Source organism: Oncorhynchus tshawytscha, linkage group LG23 (genome assembly GCF_018296145.1).
Source record: "Oncorhynchus tshawytscha isolate Ot180627B linkage group LG23, Otsh_v2.0, whole genome shotgun sequence".
Classification (NCBI taxonomy): Eukaryota; Metazoa; Chordata; class Actinopteri; order Salmoniformes; family Salmonidae; genus Oncorhynchus; species Oncorhynchus tshawytscha.
In genome coordinates this window covers 19,590,264-19,602,339 of record NC_056451.1, presented here as the reverse complement: position 1 = coordinate 19,602,339, position 12,076 = coordinate 19,590,264, and the positions used below count along the sequence as shown (strand labels likewise).

At 52.5% G+C, this 12,076-nt stretch overlaps 1 protein-coding gene across 2 annotated transcripts in view; it reads left to right on the top strand.

Annotated features, from left to right (window-relative positions):
- Nucleotides 1–12,076, top strand: part of ascc3 (activating signal cointegrator 1 complex subunit 3) — a 146,285-nt gene that overhangs the window by 90,215 nt on the left and 43,994 nt on the right. For both annotated transcript variants that reach the window (XM_024385525.2, XM_024385526.2), the window contains exons 16-17: nt 8,619–8,810; nt 11,036–11,260. In XM_024385525.2, coding sequence (XP_024241293.1) covers nt 8,619–8,810; nt 11,036–11,260 — 417 coding nt within the window. The remainder of the gene's footprint in view (nt 1–8,618; nt 8,811–11,035; nt 11,261–12,076) is intronic.

Here is a 12,076-nt window from a genome sequence, read left to right as displayed (position 1 = left end):
CTCCTCCGCTCCCACCCCACTCAGTCCGTCAGCTCCTCCGCTCCTCCGCCCACTCAGGCTGTCAGCTCCTCCGCCCACTCAGTCCGTCAGCTCCTCCGCTCCTCCGCCCACTCAGTCCGTCCGCTCCTCTGCCCACTCAGTCCGTCAGCTCCTCCGCTCCTCAGCCCCTCAGTCCGTCAGCTCCTCAGTCCGTCAGCTCCTCCGCTCCTCCGCCCGCTCAGTCCTTCAGCTCCTCCGCCCGCTCAGTCCGTCAGCTCTCCGCTCCTCCGCCCACTCAGTCCGTCAGCTCCTCCGCTCCTCCGCCCACTCAGTCCGTCAGCTCCTCCGCTCCTCCGCCCACTCAGTCCGTCCGCTCCTCCGCCCACTCAGTCCTTCAGCTCCTCCGCCCACTCAGTCCGTCAGCTCCTCCGCTCCTCCGCCCACTCAGTCCGTCAGCTCCTCCGCTCCACCGCCCACTCAGTCCGTCAGCTCCTCCGCTCCTCCGCCCACTCAGTCCGTCAGCTCCTCCACTCCTCCGCCCACTCAGTCCGTCAGCTCCTCCGCTCCTCAGCCCACTCAGTCCGTCAGCTCCTGCGCTCCTCCGCCCACTCGGTCTGTCAGCTCCTCCGCCCACTCAGTCCGTCAGCTCCTCCGCTCCTCAGCCCACTCAGTCCGTCAGCTCCTCAGTCCCAGCTCCTCTGCTCCTCCGCCCACTCAGTCCGTCAGCTCCTCCGCCCACTCAGTCCGTCAGCTCCTCCGCTCCTCAGCCCACTCAGTCCGTCAGCTCCTCCGCTCCTCAGCCCACTCAGTCCGTCAGCTCCTCCGCCCGCTCAGTTCGTCAGCTCCTCCGCCCACTCAGTCCGTCAGCTCCTCCGCCCACTCAGTCCGTCAGCTCCTCCGCTCCACCGCCCACTCAGTCTGTCAGCTCCTCCGCTCCTCTGCCCACTCAGTCTGTCAGCTCCTCCGCTCCTCCGCCCACTCAGTCCGTCAGCTCCTCCGCTCCTCCGCCCACTCAGTCCGTCAGCTCCTCCGCTCCTCCGCCCACTCAGTCCGTCAGCTCCTCCGCTCCTCCGCCCGCTCAGTCCGTCAGCTCCTCCGCCCGCTCAGTCCGTCAGCTCCTCCGCCCGCTCAGTCCGTCAGCTCCTCCGCCCGCTCAGTCCGTCAGCTCCTCCGCCCGCTCAGTCCGTCAGCTCTTCCGCCCGCTCAGTCCGTCAGCTCCTCCGCCCGCTCAGTCCGTCAGCTCCTCCGCCCGCTCAGTCCGTCAGATCCTCCGCCGCCGCTCAGTCCGTCAGATCCTCCGCCCGCTCAGTCCGTCAGATCCTCCGCCCGCTCAGTCCGTCAGATCCTCCGCCCGCTCAGTCCGTCAGCTCCTCCACTCCTCCGCCCACTCAGTCCGTCAGCTCCTCCGCTCCTCCGCCCACTCAGTCCGTCAGCTCCTCCGCTCCTCCTCCGTCAGCTCCTCCGCCCACTCAGTCCGTCAGCTCCTCCGCTCCTCAGCCCACTCAGTCCGTCAGCTCCTCCGCTCCTCACCCCGCTCAGTCCGTCAGCTCCTCCGCCCACTCAGTCCGTCAGCTCCTCCGCTCCTCAGCCCACTCAGTCCGTCAGCTCCTCCGCTCCTCAGCCCACTCAGTCCGTCAGCTCCTCCGCTCCTCACCCCGCTCAGTCCGTCAGCTCCTCCGCTCCTCCGCCCGCTCAGGCTGTCAGCTCCTCCGCCCACTCAGTCCGTCAGCTCCTCCGCTCCTCCGCCCACTCAGTCCGTCCGCTCCTCTGCCCACTCAGTCCGTCAGCTCCTCCGCTCCTCAGCCCACTCAGTCCGTCAGCTCCTCAGTCCGTCAGCTCCTCCGCTCCTCCGCCCACTCAGTTCGTCAGCTCCTCAGCCCGCTCAGTCCGTCAGCTCCTCCGCTCCTCCGCCCACTCAGTCCGTCAGCTCCTCCGCCCGCTCAGTCCGTCCGCTCCTCCGCCCGCTCAGTCCTCAGCTCCTCCGCCCGCTCAGTCCGTCAGCTCCTCCGCCCGCTCAGCCCAGCTCCTCAGTCCGTCAGCTCCTCCGCCCGCTCAGTCCGTCAGCTCCTCCGCCCGCTCAGTCCGTCAGCTCCTCCGCCCGCTCAGTCCGTCAGCTCCTCCGCCCGCTCAGTCCCCAGCTCCTCCGCCCGCTCAGTCCTCAGCTCCTCCGCCCGCTCAGTCCGTCAGATCCTCCGCCCGCTCAGTCCGTCAGATCCTCCGCTCGCTCAGTCCGTCAGATCCTCCGCCCGCTCAGTCCGTCAGATCCTCCGCCCACTCAGTCCGTCAGCTCCTCCGCTCCTCCGCCCGCTCAGTCCGTCAGTTCCTCCGCCCGCTCAGTCCGTCAGCTCCTCCGCTCCTCCGCCCGCTCAGTCCCAGCTCCTCCGCCCGCTCAGTCCGTCAGCTCCGCCCGCTCAGTCCGTCAGCTCCTCCGCCCGCTCAGTCCGTCAGCTCCTCCGCCCGCTCAGTCCGTCAGTTCCTCCGCCCGCTCAGTCCGTCAGCTCCTCCGCCCGCTCAGTCCGTCAGCTCCTCCGCCCGCTCAGTCCGTCAGCTCCTCCGCCCGCTCAGTCCAGATCCTCAGTCCGCAGATCCTCCGCCCGCTCAGTCCGTCAGATCCTCCGCCCGCTCAGTCCGTCAGATCCTCCGCCCGCTCAGCTCCTCCGCCCGCTCAGTCCGTCAGATCCTCCGCCCGCTCAGTCCGTCAGCTCCTCCGCTCCTCCGCCCGCTCAGTCCGTCAGCTCCTCCGCCCGCTCAGTCCGTCAGCTCCTCCGCTCCTCCGCCCGCTCAGTCCGTCAGCTCCTCCGCTCCTCCGCCCGCTCAGTCCGTCAGCTCCTCCGCCCGCTCAGTCCGTCAGATCCTCCGCCCGCTCAGTCCGTCAGATCCTCAGTCCGTCAGATCCTCCGCCCGCTCAGTCCGTCAGATCCTCAGTCCTCAGAGCTCCGCCCGCCAGATCCTCCGCTCCTCCGCCCGCTCAGTCCGTCATATCCTCCGCTCCTCCGCCCGCTCAGTCCGTCTATCCTCCGCTCCTCTGCCCGCTCAGTCCGTCAGCTCCTCCGCTCCTCCGCCCGCTCAGTCCGTCAGCTCCTCCGCCCACTCAGTCCGTCAGCTCCTCTCAGTCCGTCAGCTCCTCCGCCCACTCAGTCCGCTCCTCCGCTCCTCCGCCCACTCAGTCCGTCAGCTCCTCCGCTCCTCCGCCCACTCAGTCCGTCAGCTCCTCCGCCCATTGTTAAAAGCCTGTCAAAGTAAGTGGCCAAACATTATGACTATCAAGGGCTGGCCAAATTAAATCAACAATTAACCATCCTGTCTGTCACAATCTAGCTAAGTAAATGAACACTTCATTGCTGAGTTGTGCTCGTGGGTATTACTGTTGGCCGGTGGTGGAGGGAGCTAGTTATGTAGATCTGAATAACAGAAGAGCTGGCAGTATTACAGAGAATGGAGTGATGGTAGTACTGCCTAGTGCATCAGTATAGAGTAGAGAGCTACTGTACAGTCCAATGGAGTCAGGGCTATTATATTCTTAACTGACTTGCCTCGTTAAATAAAGATTAAATAAAGGTTATAATAAAAATAATTAAAAAACGGCCAAATCGGTGTCCAAAACATTGTTATGAAACTTGAAATCGGCCCTAATTAATCGGCCATTCCAATTAATCGGTCGACCTCTAGTCTAGTTGGATCCGTGGTAGTGGTGTGTGTCTAGTTGGAGCCGTGGTAGTGGTGTGTGTGTGTCTAGTTGGAGCCGTGGTAGTGGTGTGTGTGTGTCTAGTTGGAGCCTTGGTAGTGGTGTGTGTGTGTCTAGTTGGAGCCTTGGTAGTGGTGTGTGTGTCTAGTTGGAGCCTTGGTAGTGGTGTGTGTGTGTCTAGTTGGAGCCTTGGTAGTGTGTGTGTGTGTGTGTCTAGTTGGAGCCTTGGTAGTGGTGTGTGTGTGTGTCTAGTTGGAGCCTTGGTAGTGGTGTGTGTGTGTGTGTCTAGTTGGAGCCTTGGTAGTGGTGTGTGTGTGTCTAGTTGGAGCCTTGGTAGTGGTGTGTGTGTGTCTAGTTGGAGCCTTGGTAGTGGTGTGTGTGTCTAGTTGGAGCCTTGGTACTGGTGTGTGTGTGTGTGTCTAGTTGGAGAAGTGGTGTCTGTCTGTCTGGTTGGAGCCATGGTACTGGTCTGTTTGTCTGTCTAGTTGGATGGTAGTGGTCTGTCTGTCTGTCTGTCTGGTTGGAGCCATGGTAGTGGTCTGTCTGTCTGTCTGTCTGTCTGGTTGGAGCCATGGTAGTGTCTGTCTGTCTGTCTGTCTGTCTGGTTGGAGCCATGGTAGTGGTCTGTCTGTCTGTCTGTCTGTCTGTCTGTCTGTCTGGTTGGAGCCATGGTAGTGGTCTGTCTGTCTGTCTGTCTGTCTGGTTGGAGCCATGGTAGTGGTCTGTCTCTGTCTGTCTGTCTGGTTGGAGCCATGGTAGTGGTCTGTCTGTCTGTCTGGTTGGAGCCATGGTAGTGGTCTGTCTGTCTGTCTGTCTGTCTGTCTGGTTGGAGCCATGGTAGTGGTCTGTCTGTCTGTCTGTCTGTCTGTCTGGTTGGAGCCATGGTAGTGGTCTGTCTGTCTGTCTGTCTGTCTGGTCTGTCTGTCTGTCTGGTTGGAGCCATGGTAGTGGTCTGTCTGTCTGGTTGGAGCCATGGTAGTGGTCTGTCTGTCTGTCTGTCTGTCTGGTTGGAGCCATGGTAGTGGTCTGTCTGTCTGTCTGTCTGGTTGGAGCCATGGTAGTCTGGTCTGTCTCTGTGGTCTGTCTGTCTGTCTGTCTGGTTGGAGCCATGGTAGTGGTCTGTCTGTCTGTCTGTCTGGTTGGAGCCATGGTAGTGGTCTGTTTGTTTGTCTGTCTGGTTGGAGCCATGGTAGTGGTCTGTCTGTCTGGTTGGAGCCATGGTGGTCTGTCTGTCTGTCTGTCATGGTAGTGGTCTGTCTGTCTGGTTGGAGCCATGGTAGTGGTCTGTTTGTCTGTCTGTCTGGTTGGAGCCATGGTCTGTCTGTCTGTCTGTCTGGTTGGAGCCTGGTAGTGGTCTGTCTGTCTGTCTGGTTGGAGCCATGGTAGTGGTCTGTCTGTCTGGTTGGAGCCATGGTAGTGGTCTGTCTGTCTGTCTGTCTGGTTGGAGCCATGGTAGTGGTCTGTCTGTCTGGTTGGAGCCATGGTAGTGGTCTGTTTGTCTGTCTGTCTGGTTGGAGCCATGGTAGTGGTGTGTGTGTCTAGTTGGAGGCGTGGTAGTGGTGTGTCTAGTTGGAGGCGTGGTAGAGGTGTGTCTAGTTGGAGGCGTGGTAGTGGTGTGTGTGTGTCTAGTTGGAGCCGTGGTAGTGGTGTGTGTGTGTACAGTGCTCTGACGCCTCAGGCTTGGCCGCTCCTGGATGCTTACTTTTGGAACTCTATCTTTCTCTCTCGCAAACTCACACACACACACACTTAGGTACACACATCTAATACCGGGTCGGGCCCCCCTTTAGCTCCAGAACAGCCTGAATTATTTAGGGCATGGAAACATTGCTTAATTGGTATCAAGAGACCTAACGTGTGCCAGGAAAACATTCGCCACACCTTTACACCACCACCACCAGCCTGTACCGTTGACAGGATGGGGACATGGAGTCATGCTGCTTACACCAAATCCTGACACTGCCATCAGCATGACGCAACAGGAACTGGGATTTGTCAGACATGGAAATGTTTTTCCACTTCTCAATTGTCCAGTGTTGGTGCCCACTGGAGCCACTTCTTGTTTTTAGCTGATAGGAGTGGAACCTGGTGTGGTCGTCTGCTGCAATAGCCAATCCGTGACAAGGACTGACAAGTTGTGTGTTCCGAGATGCTGTTCTGCATACCACTGTTGTAATGCACAGATATTTGCCTGTTTGTGGCCTGCCTGTTAGTTTGCACGATTCTTTCCGTTCTCCTTTGACCTCACGTCAACGAGTTGTGTTCAGCCACAGCCTTCCTGCGTGAGGAGGCCAGGAGGCCGGTCGTTTCTGAGACACTGGAAGCTGCACGCCTGGCACCGACTATCATACCGCGCTCAAAGTCGCTGAGGTCACTAGTTTTGCCCATTCTAAAGTTCAATTGAACAGTAACTGAATGCCTTTTTTATTTCACCTTTATTTAACCAGGTAGGCCAGTTGAGAACAAGTATGCCTGCATTATATCGCAGGCCAAGGCCACTTGAGTCACTGTCTGTAGGAGCGAACCATTTTCACGAACGGGGTGGTGTACATAATAAACTGGCCAAATAGTGTAATAACCCCTATACTACATTAGCATACATGTTTATTGAAAGACATTCTCCACAGGGATACTTTCTTAGACACACACTGTTGTGAGGGTATAGTAGGTAAGGTGGTTGAGGAGCATGAATGGAGAACTCGTTCAGATAAGCAGTGTATTCATTGTCTGTAAATAATAGTTTGAAGAAAAGCCTCGTTTGTGAAGAGCCACTTGTTAAAGACGTCCTTCAGCCATTTTTGAACTTTTACTGTTGAAAAGCGATATCCTAAGTGTACACATGTTTTGAGCACAAATGTGTTTTTTAGGCACAACTGCAAAGTCCAAGGAGTAGGGCATTCAAGGAGTTTAATGGGAATCTGTGATGTCATCGGCCTCCCCCTTGCTTGAGGAACAATAGAGGGGCACTAGAGAACAAAAGAAGAAAGGCCAACCCCCCCACTTATCATGACTATCTGGACCACCTATTGAGATGTGCCTTTTAAGTAAATCAGGTGTTCAGGAAACACAGTTGGTATTTAAATTAGAGTGGGAGTCAATGTGCAATTTGGCCCATGTACTGTACACACAGAAACACTTTCTCTCCCTCACACACACACACACACACACACACACACACACACACACACACAGACTCAGACAGATGCTAGCTATAATGGGCTTTTTCCTCTGTGCTCTCTCTCTGACCTCCATTTAGTTGTCCAGTGAGAGATAAAGCTGTCTGATGAGCAGACCATTATTACTGCCTGGCCAGGTCACCACCTCACCTCTCTGCCTGTCAACACACACACACATCTCAATCAGCTGTGTGTGTGTGTGTGTGTGTGTGTGTGTGTGTGTGTGTGTGTGTGTGTGTGTGTGTGTGTGTGTGTGTGTGTGTGTGTGTGTGTGTGTGTGTGTGTGTGTGTGTGTGTGTGTGTGCGCGTGCGTGCTGCATATGTCTATACTTGAAACAAGGGTAAAAAAAAAAAAATGTAGTTGCCTTCAGTTAAATTACTGATCCTTAAACTAACAGTGAAGCCGCTATTAAAACTGAAATAAAACCTCAACTTAGGGTTGCAGTGTTTTATCAGGTACTAAAGGACACTGACTGATACTGGCCCAGCAGGATCAATACAACAGCTGTTTTATAGATCTGTCTGAACGACTCTACAGATGTGTGATTATTGGGTAGTAGTCTGGACACCTTGATGGTGCCCTCTAGCAGCTGCAGTGGGGAGTTAGGTCTGAGTAAGGACACAGACATAAAGCTTGGAGGTCATCAGCGATGCCAAAGTACTTGTTAAAGCAATACTCCCTCTCCATCCTTCTCCCTCTCTTCTACATACCCAGGCTGTGCTGATTGGTTCTCTCCATCCTTCTCCCTCTCTTCTACATACCCAGGCTGTGCTGATTGGTTCTCTCCATCCTTCTCCCTCTCTTCTACATACCCAGGCTGTGCTGATTGGTTCTCTCCATCGTTCTCCCTCTCTTCTACATACCCAGGCTGTGCTGATTGGTTCTCTCCATCCTTCTCCCTCTCTTCTACATACCCAGGCTGTGCTGATTGGTTCTCTCCATCCTTCTCCCTCTCTTCTACATACCCAGGCTGTGCTGATTGGTTCTCTCCATCCTTCTCCCTCTCTTCTACATACCCAGGCTGTGCTGATTGGTTCTCTCCATCCTTCTCCCTCTCTTCTACATACCCAGGCTGTGCTGATTGGTTCTCTCCATCCTTCTCCCTCTTTTCTACATACCCAGGCTGTGCTGATTGGTTCTCTCCATCTTTCTCCCTCTCTTCTACATACCCAGGCTGTGCTGATTGGTTCTCTCCATCCTTCTCCCTCTTTTCTACATACCCAGGCTGTGCTGATTGGTTCTCTCCATCCTTCTCCCTCTCTTCTACATACCCAGGCTGTGCTGATTGGTTCTCTTTCCTCCCTCCCTCTGTTCTTCTCCTTCCCTCCAGTGCTCCTTCCCTCCCCCACCTCTGACTGTTCCCTCTCTCTCCTTCACTCCTGATTGTGTTCTCTCTCCTGATTGTGTTCCTTCCCTCCCCCACCTCTGACTGTTCCCTCTCTCTCCTTCCCTCCTGATTGTTTTCTCTCTCTCCTTCCCTCCTGATTGTGTTCTCTCTCTCCTTCCCTCCTGATTGTGTGTTCTCTCTCTCCTTCCCTCCTGATTGTGTTTCTCTCTCCTTCTCTGATTGTTTTCTCTCTCTCCTTCCCTCCTGATTGTTTTCTCTCTCTCCTTCCCTCCTGATTGTTTTCTCTCTCTCCTTCCCTCCTGATTGTGTTCTCTCTCTCCTTCCCTCCCACCTCTGACTGTTCCCTCTCTCTCCTTACCTCCTGATTGTGTTCTCTCTCTCCTTCCCTCCCACCTCTGACTGTTCCCTCTCTTTCCTTCTGTCACCCAGATCCAGCGTTCCAGGAACAAGCAGATGAAGGAGATGTTCCCAGATGGTTTTGGGATCCACCACGCTGGGATGCTGCGTGCTGACCGTAGCCTGATGGAGAGCATGTTCTCCAGGGGTTACCTCAAGGTTCTGTGCTGTACTGCCACACTGGCCTGGGGAGTCAACCTGCCTGCACACGCTGTCATCATCAAGGTCGGTTTGTGCGTGCGCGTGCGTTTCAGGTTTTGTTAGTTGCATGAACAGGATACAAATGGTATACACTAATCCAACAAAATGCTTACTTTCATTGAGTGCGTGTGCTTGTGGTAGTTTGTTAGTTTGTATGTGTGACGGAGTTTTTCGGTCTGATTAGAAGTAGGGTTGCAAAGGGTCTGAAATGTTCCATGGGAAGTCAAGCCCGGGAATTTGGGCAATTTTGCTTAAATTCATCAAAGAAGTTAGCTTATCATAATGAACCTTTTTTTGTGGGATACATACACACAAGGCAATTCTAGGTCTTGTGGCATATTTTGTTAAACGATCCCCAATTCAATGGAATTGCAACCCTCTGCATGCACAGTGCATTCTTCCATCACATGTGCATTAGTTCAACTGATTAATTAGGGCCGATTTCAAGATTTCATAACAAATGGTTATCGGCATTTTTGGACACTGATTATGGCCGATTACATTGCACTCCACGAGGAGACTGCGTGGCAGGCAGACTACCTGTTACGTGAGTGCAGCAAGGAGCCAAGGTAAGGTGCTAGCTAGCATTAAACTTATCTTATAAAAACAATCAATCTTAACATAATCACTAGTGATTATAATCACTACACCAGGTTGATGATATTACTAGTTCATCTAGCTTGTCCTGCGTTTCATATCATCGATGTGGTGTCATCAAGTTATAGCAGCAATCTACCTCACCAAGTAAAGCGGGAAGAATAAGAGCACCACATTGAAACTGCCCAAGAACACCCGTTGGGGTGGTGTTGTCATCATGTTTGACAGTCTCCTGGAGGGAAAGGAGTCTTTCCAAGAAATGGCCACCTCAGTCTGCCGATATGGACAGACCCATCAAGAGGATCCTCCTGGATCATGTATTTTGGGAGAGAGTGGTAAGCAGCCTGAATCTCCTGAAACCTATAGCAGTAGCCATTTCATGGATTGAGGGAGACAATGCCATCCTGTCTGATGTTCAGACTCTGCAGATGTAAGAGAAGAAATCCCTACTGCCTTACCCACTTCACTGTTGCTCCAAGCAGAGGAAACTGTAGTTCTGAAATACATCAAAAAGCATGAAGACTTCTGCCTGAAGCCCATATACACCGCAGTGTACATGTTGGACCCCAAGTATGCTGGCAAGAGCATCCTGTCTGGTGCAGAAATCAAGAAGGCCTATGGTGTCATCACTACCGTGTCCTCGCCACCTTGGCCTGGATGAGGGCACGGTTCTTAGCAGTCTGGCGAAGTACACTTCCAAGCAAGGGCTTTGGGATTGAGATGCAGTGTGACAGTCGTGCCAACATATCTCATCAGCCATCTGGTGGAAGGGACTTTGTGGATGATCTGAGGCTTTTCCCCCTGTTGCCTCCATCATCCTCCAAATCCCACCAACATCAGCCGCCTCAGAGCGCAACTGGTCCTTGTTTGGGAACACACACACCAAAGCACGCAACAGGCTGACCAATACAAAGGTTAAAAAATTGGTTGCCAAATTTGAGGCTTTTTGAACCTGACAATGAGCCATCCTCAACAAGGTTGGAAAGTGACAGTGAAGATGAGGTCTCAGAGTCTGATGTTCAAGAGGTGGACTTTGAGGATGTCCAGGGAGAAGACATCGAAGCCTGAGAGGAAGACAGTCTAGAAACTAAAGCTTTGGTTATCATTTTACGTTGAAAACGTTTTTGGGACGTGATAGATCAATGGGGATCATTCAATAATCCCTTTTGTTGTTAAGTGAAATCATCCCATGTGAAGAATCAACTCATTTAATTAAAGTTCAATTCGTAACTATTTAAAAAAAAAAAAAAATTATTGGAAAGATTTAATCATTTGCAATTCTGTCTACTTATGATAAGGTAAAAGGTTTATGTTTGTCTCCATATGATATGGTAAATATATCCAATGCAAAAAACATCTACATTTAATTGGTAATAATATTAATTTGCATATATTTCTGTTAATTCACATATATTCCCGTTAATTCCTATATATTCCCACAGAAAGTTTCCACCTCTGAATTTTCCCCAAAATGTGCCACCCTAGATTAAGGTATGAACTTGTAAGTCTGTATCATGTGCCCTCCACTCTTAGAAGACGGTAAGTCCGTGTTGGTGTCTGTACTAAAACACGCAGACGTTTGCCCATAAGGACTGTATTATCTCTCCAAAGCCACTCATATCCGGCCTCTCTTGTTCCCGTGGTAACAACAGGGCACCCAAATCTACGATGCTAAGCGTGGTACCCTGGTGGACCTGGGCATCCTGGATGTGATGCAGATCTTCGGGCGTGCCGGGCGGCCTCAGTTTGACAAGTATGGCGAGGGCACCATCATCACGGCACATGACAAGCTGAGCCACTACCTCACCCTGCTCACCCAGCAGAACCCCATAGAGAGCCAGTTCCTAGAGACCATGGCTGACAACCTCAACGCTGAGGTAGGGACACACACGCCACCGTCAATAATATAGCTGGGAAGGTCTTATCCACAATCACACATCTTCAGGACCTCTACCTTTTAACAATCATACCAGTGTTTCCACTGCAGTCATTTAGCTGTGGCGCTGCACCATGGCAAAATCATTGCCGCTACGCCAAAAAAATTAAAAATGAAACGTCAACAAATATTTCTGCCTAGTTGCACTTTGAAGATGCTAGAACAGTCCAAATGTACTTTTACTCTGCAAACAATGTGAGTAATGAATAAAAAAAACAAAAACAAACCTTACCTTATAGTAAAATAGTTCTATCCAAGGTAAATATTCCTCTCAAGGCACATTGAAGTTGCGAGAGCCATAGGGAGGGGAACATACATTCTGATTAGTAGTCAATGCTCAACAATTCTTAGTGCATTCGTGGGAAAAACAGCAGTTGTAATGGCCTTTGTTAAAAATAGGGGGATCCCAGCTCTCCATTCCTACTTTATTTCTCAACTCCTAAATATGTGCAAACTGCACCAGCTCAGCAGTCATTCTCACGATAGAGGAGAGCGGGCTAAGTGTAACACAGGGAAATTATAGGGTAACTTGGGTTGAAACGCCACCCTAACTCAAAATATTTTGGAGGGAGTGGTTTTAAAAATTGTCATGAGACAGATTTCACTTTTAGTTGTTCAATAGTAGTAGCAATCAGGGAAAGGGGTTTCTGTGAGAAGTACAGACAGGTGGGTGTTACCCCGGTTAGGGTAAATTGGGGTGAAACACTAACAGGTAGGATGTGTTTATATGTACTTTTTAGGGGACATAAAATTCATC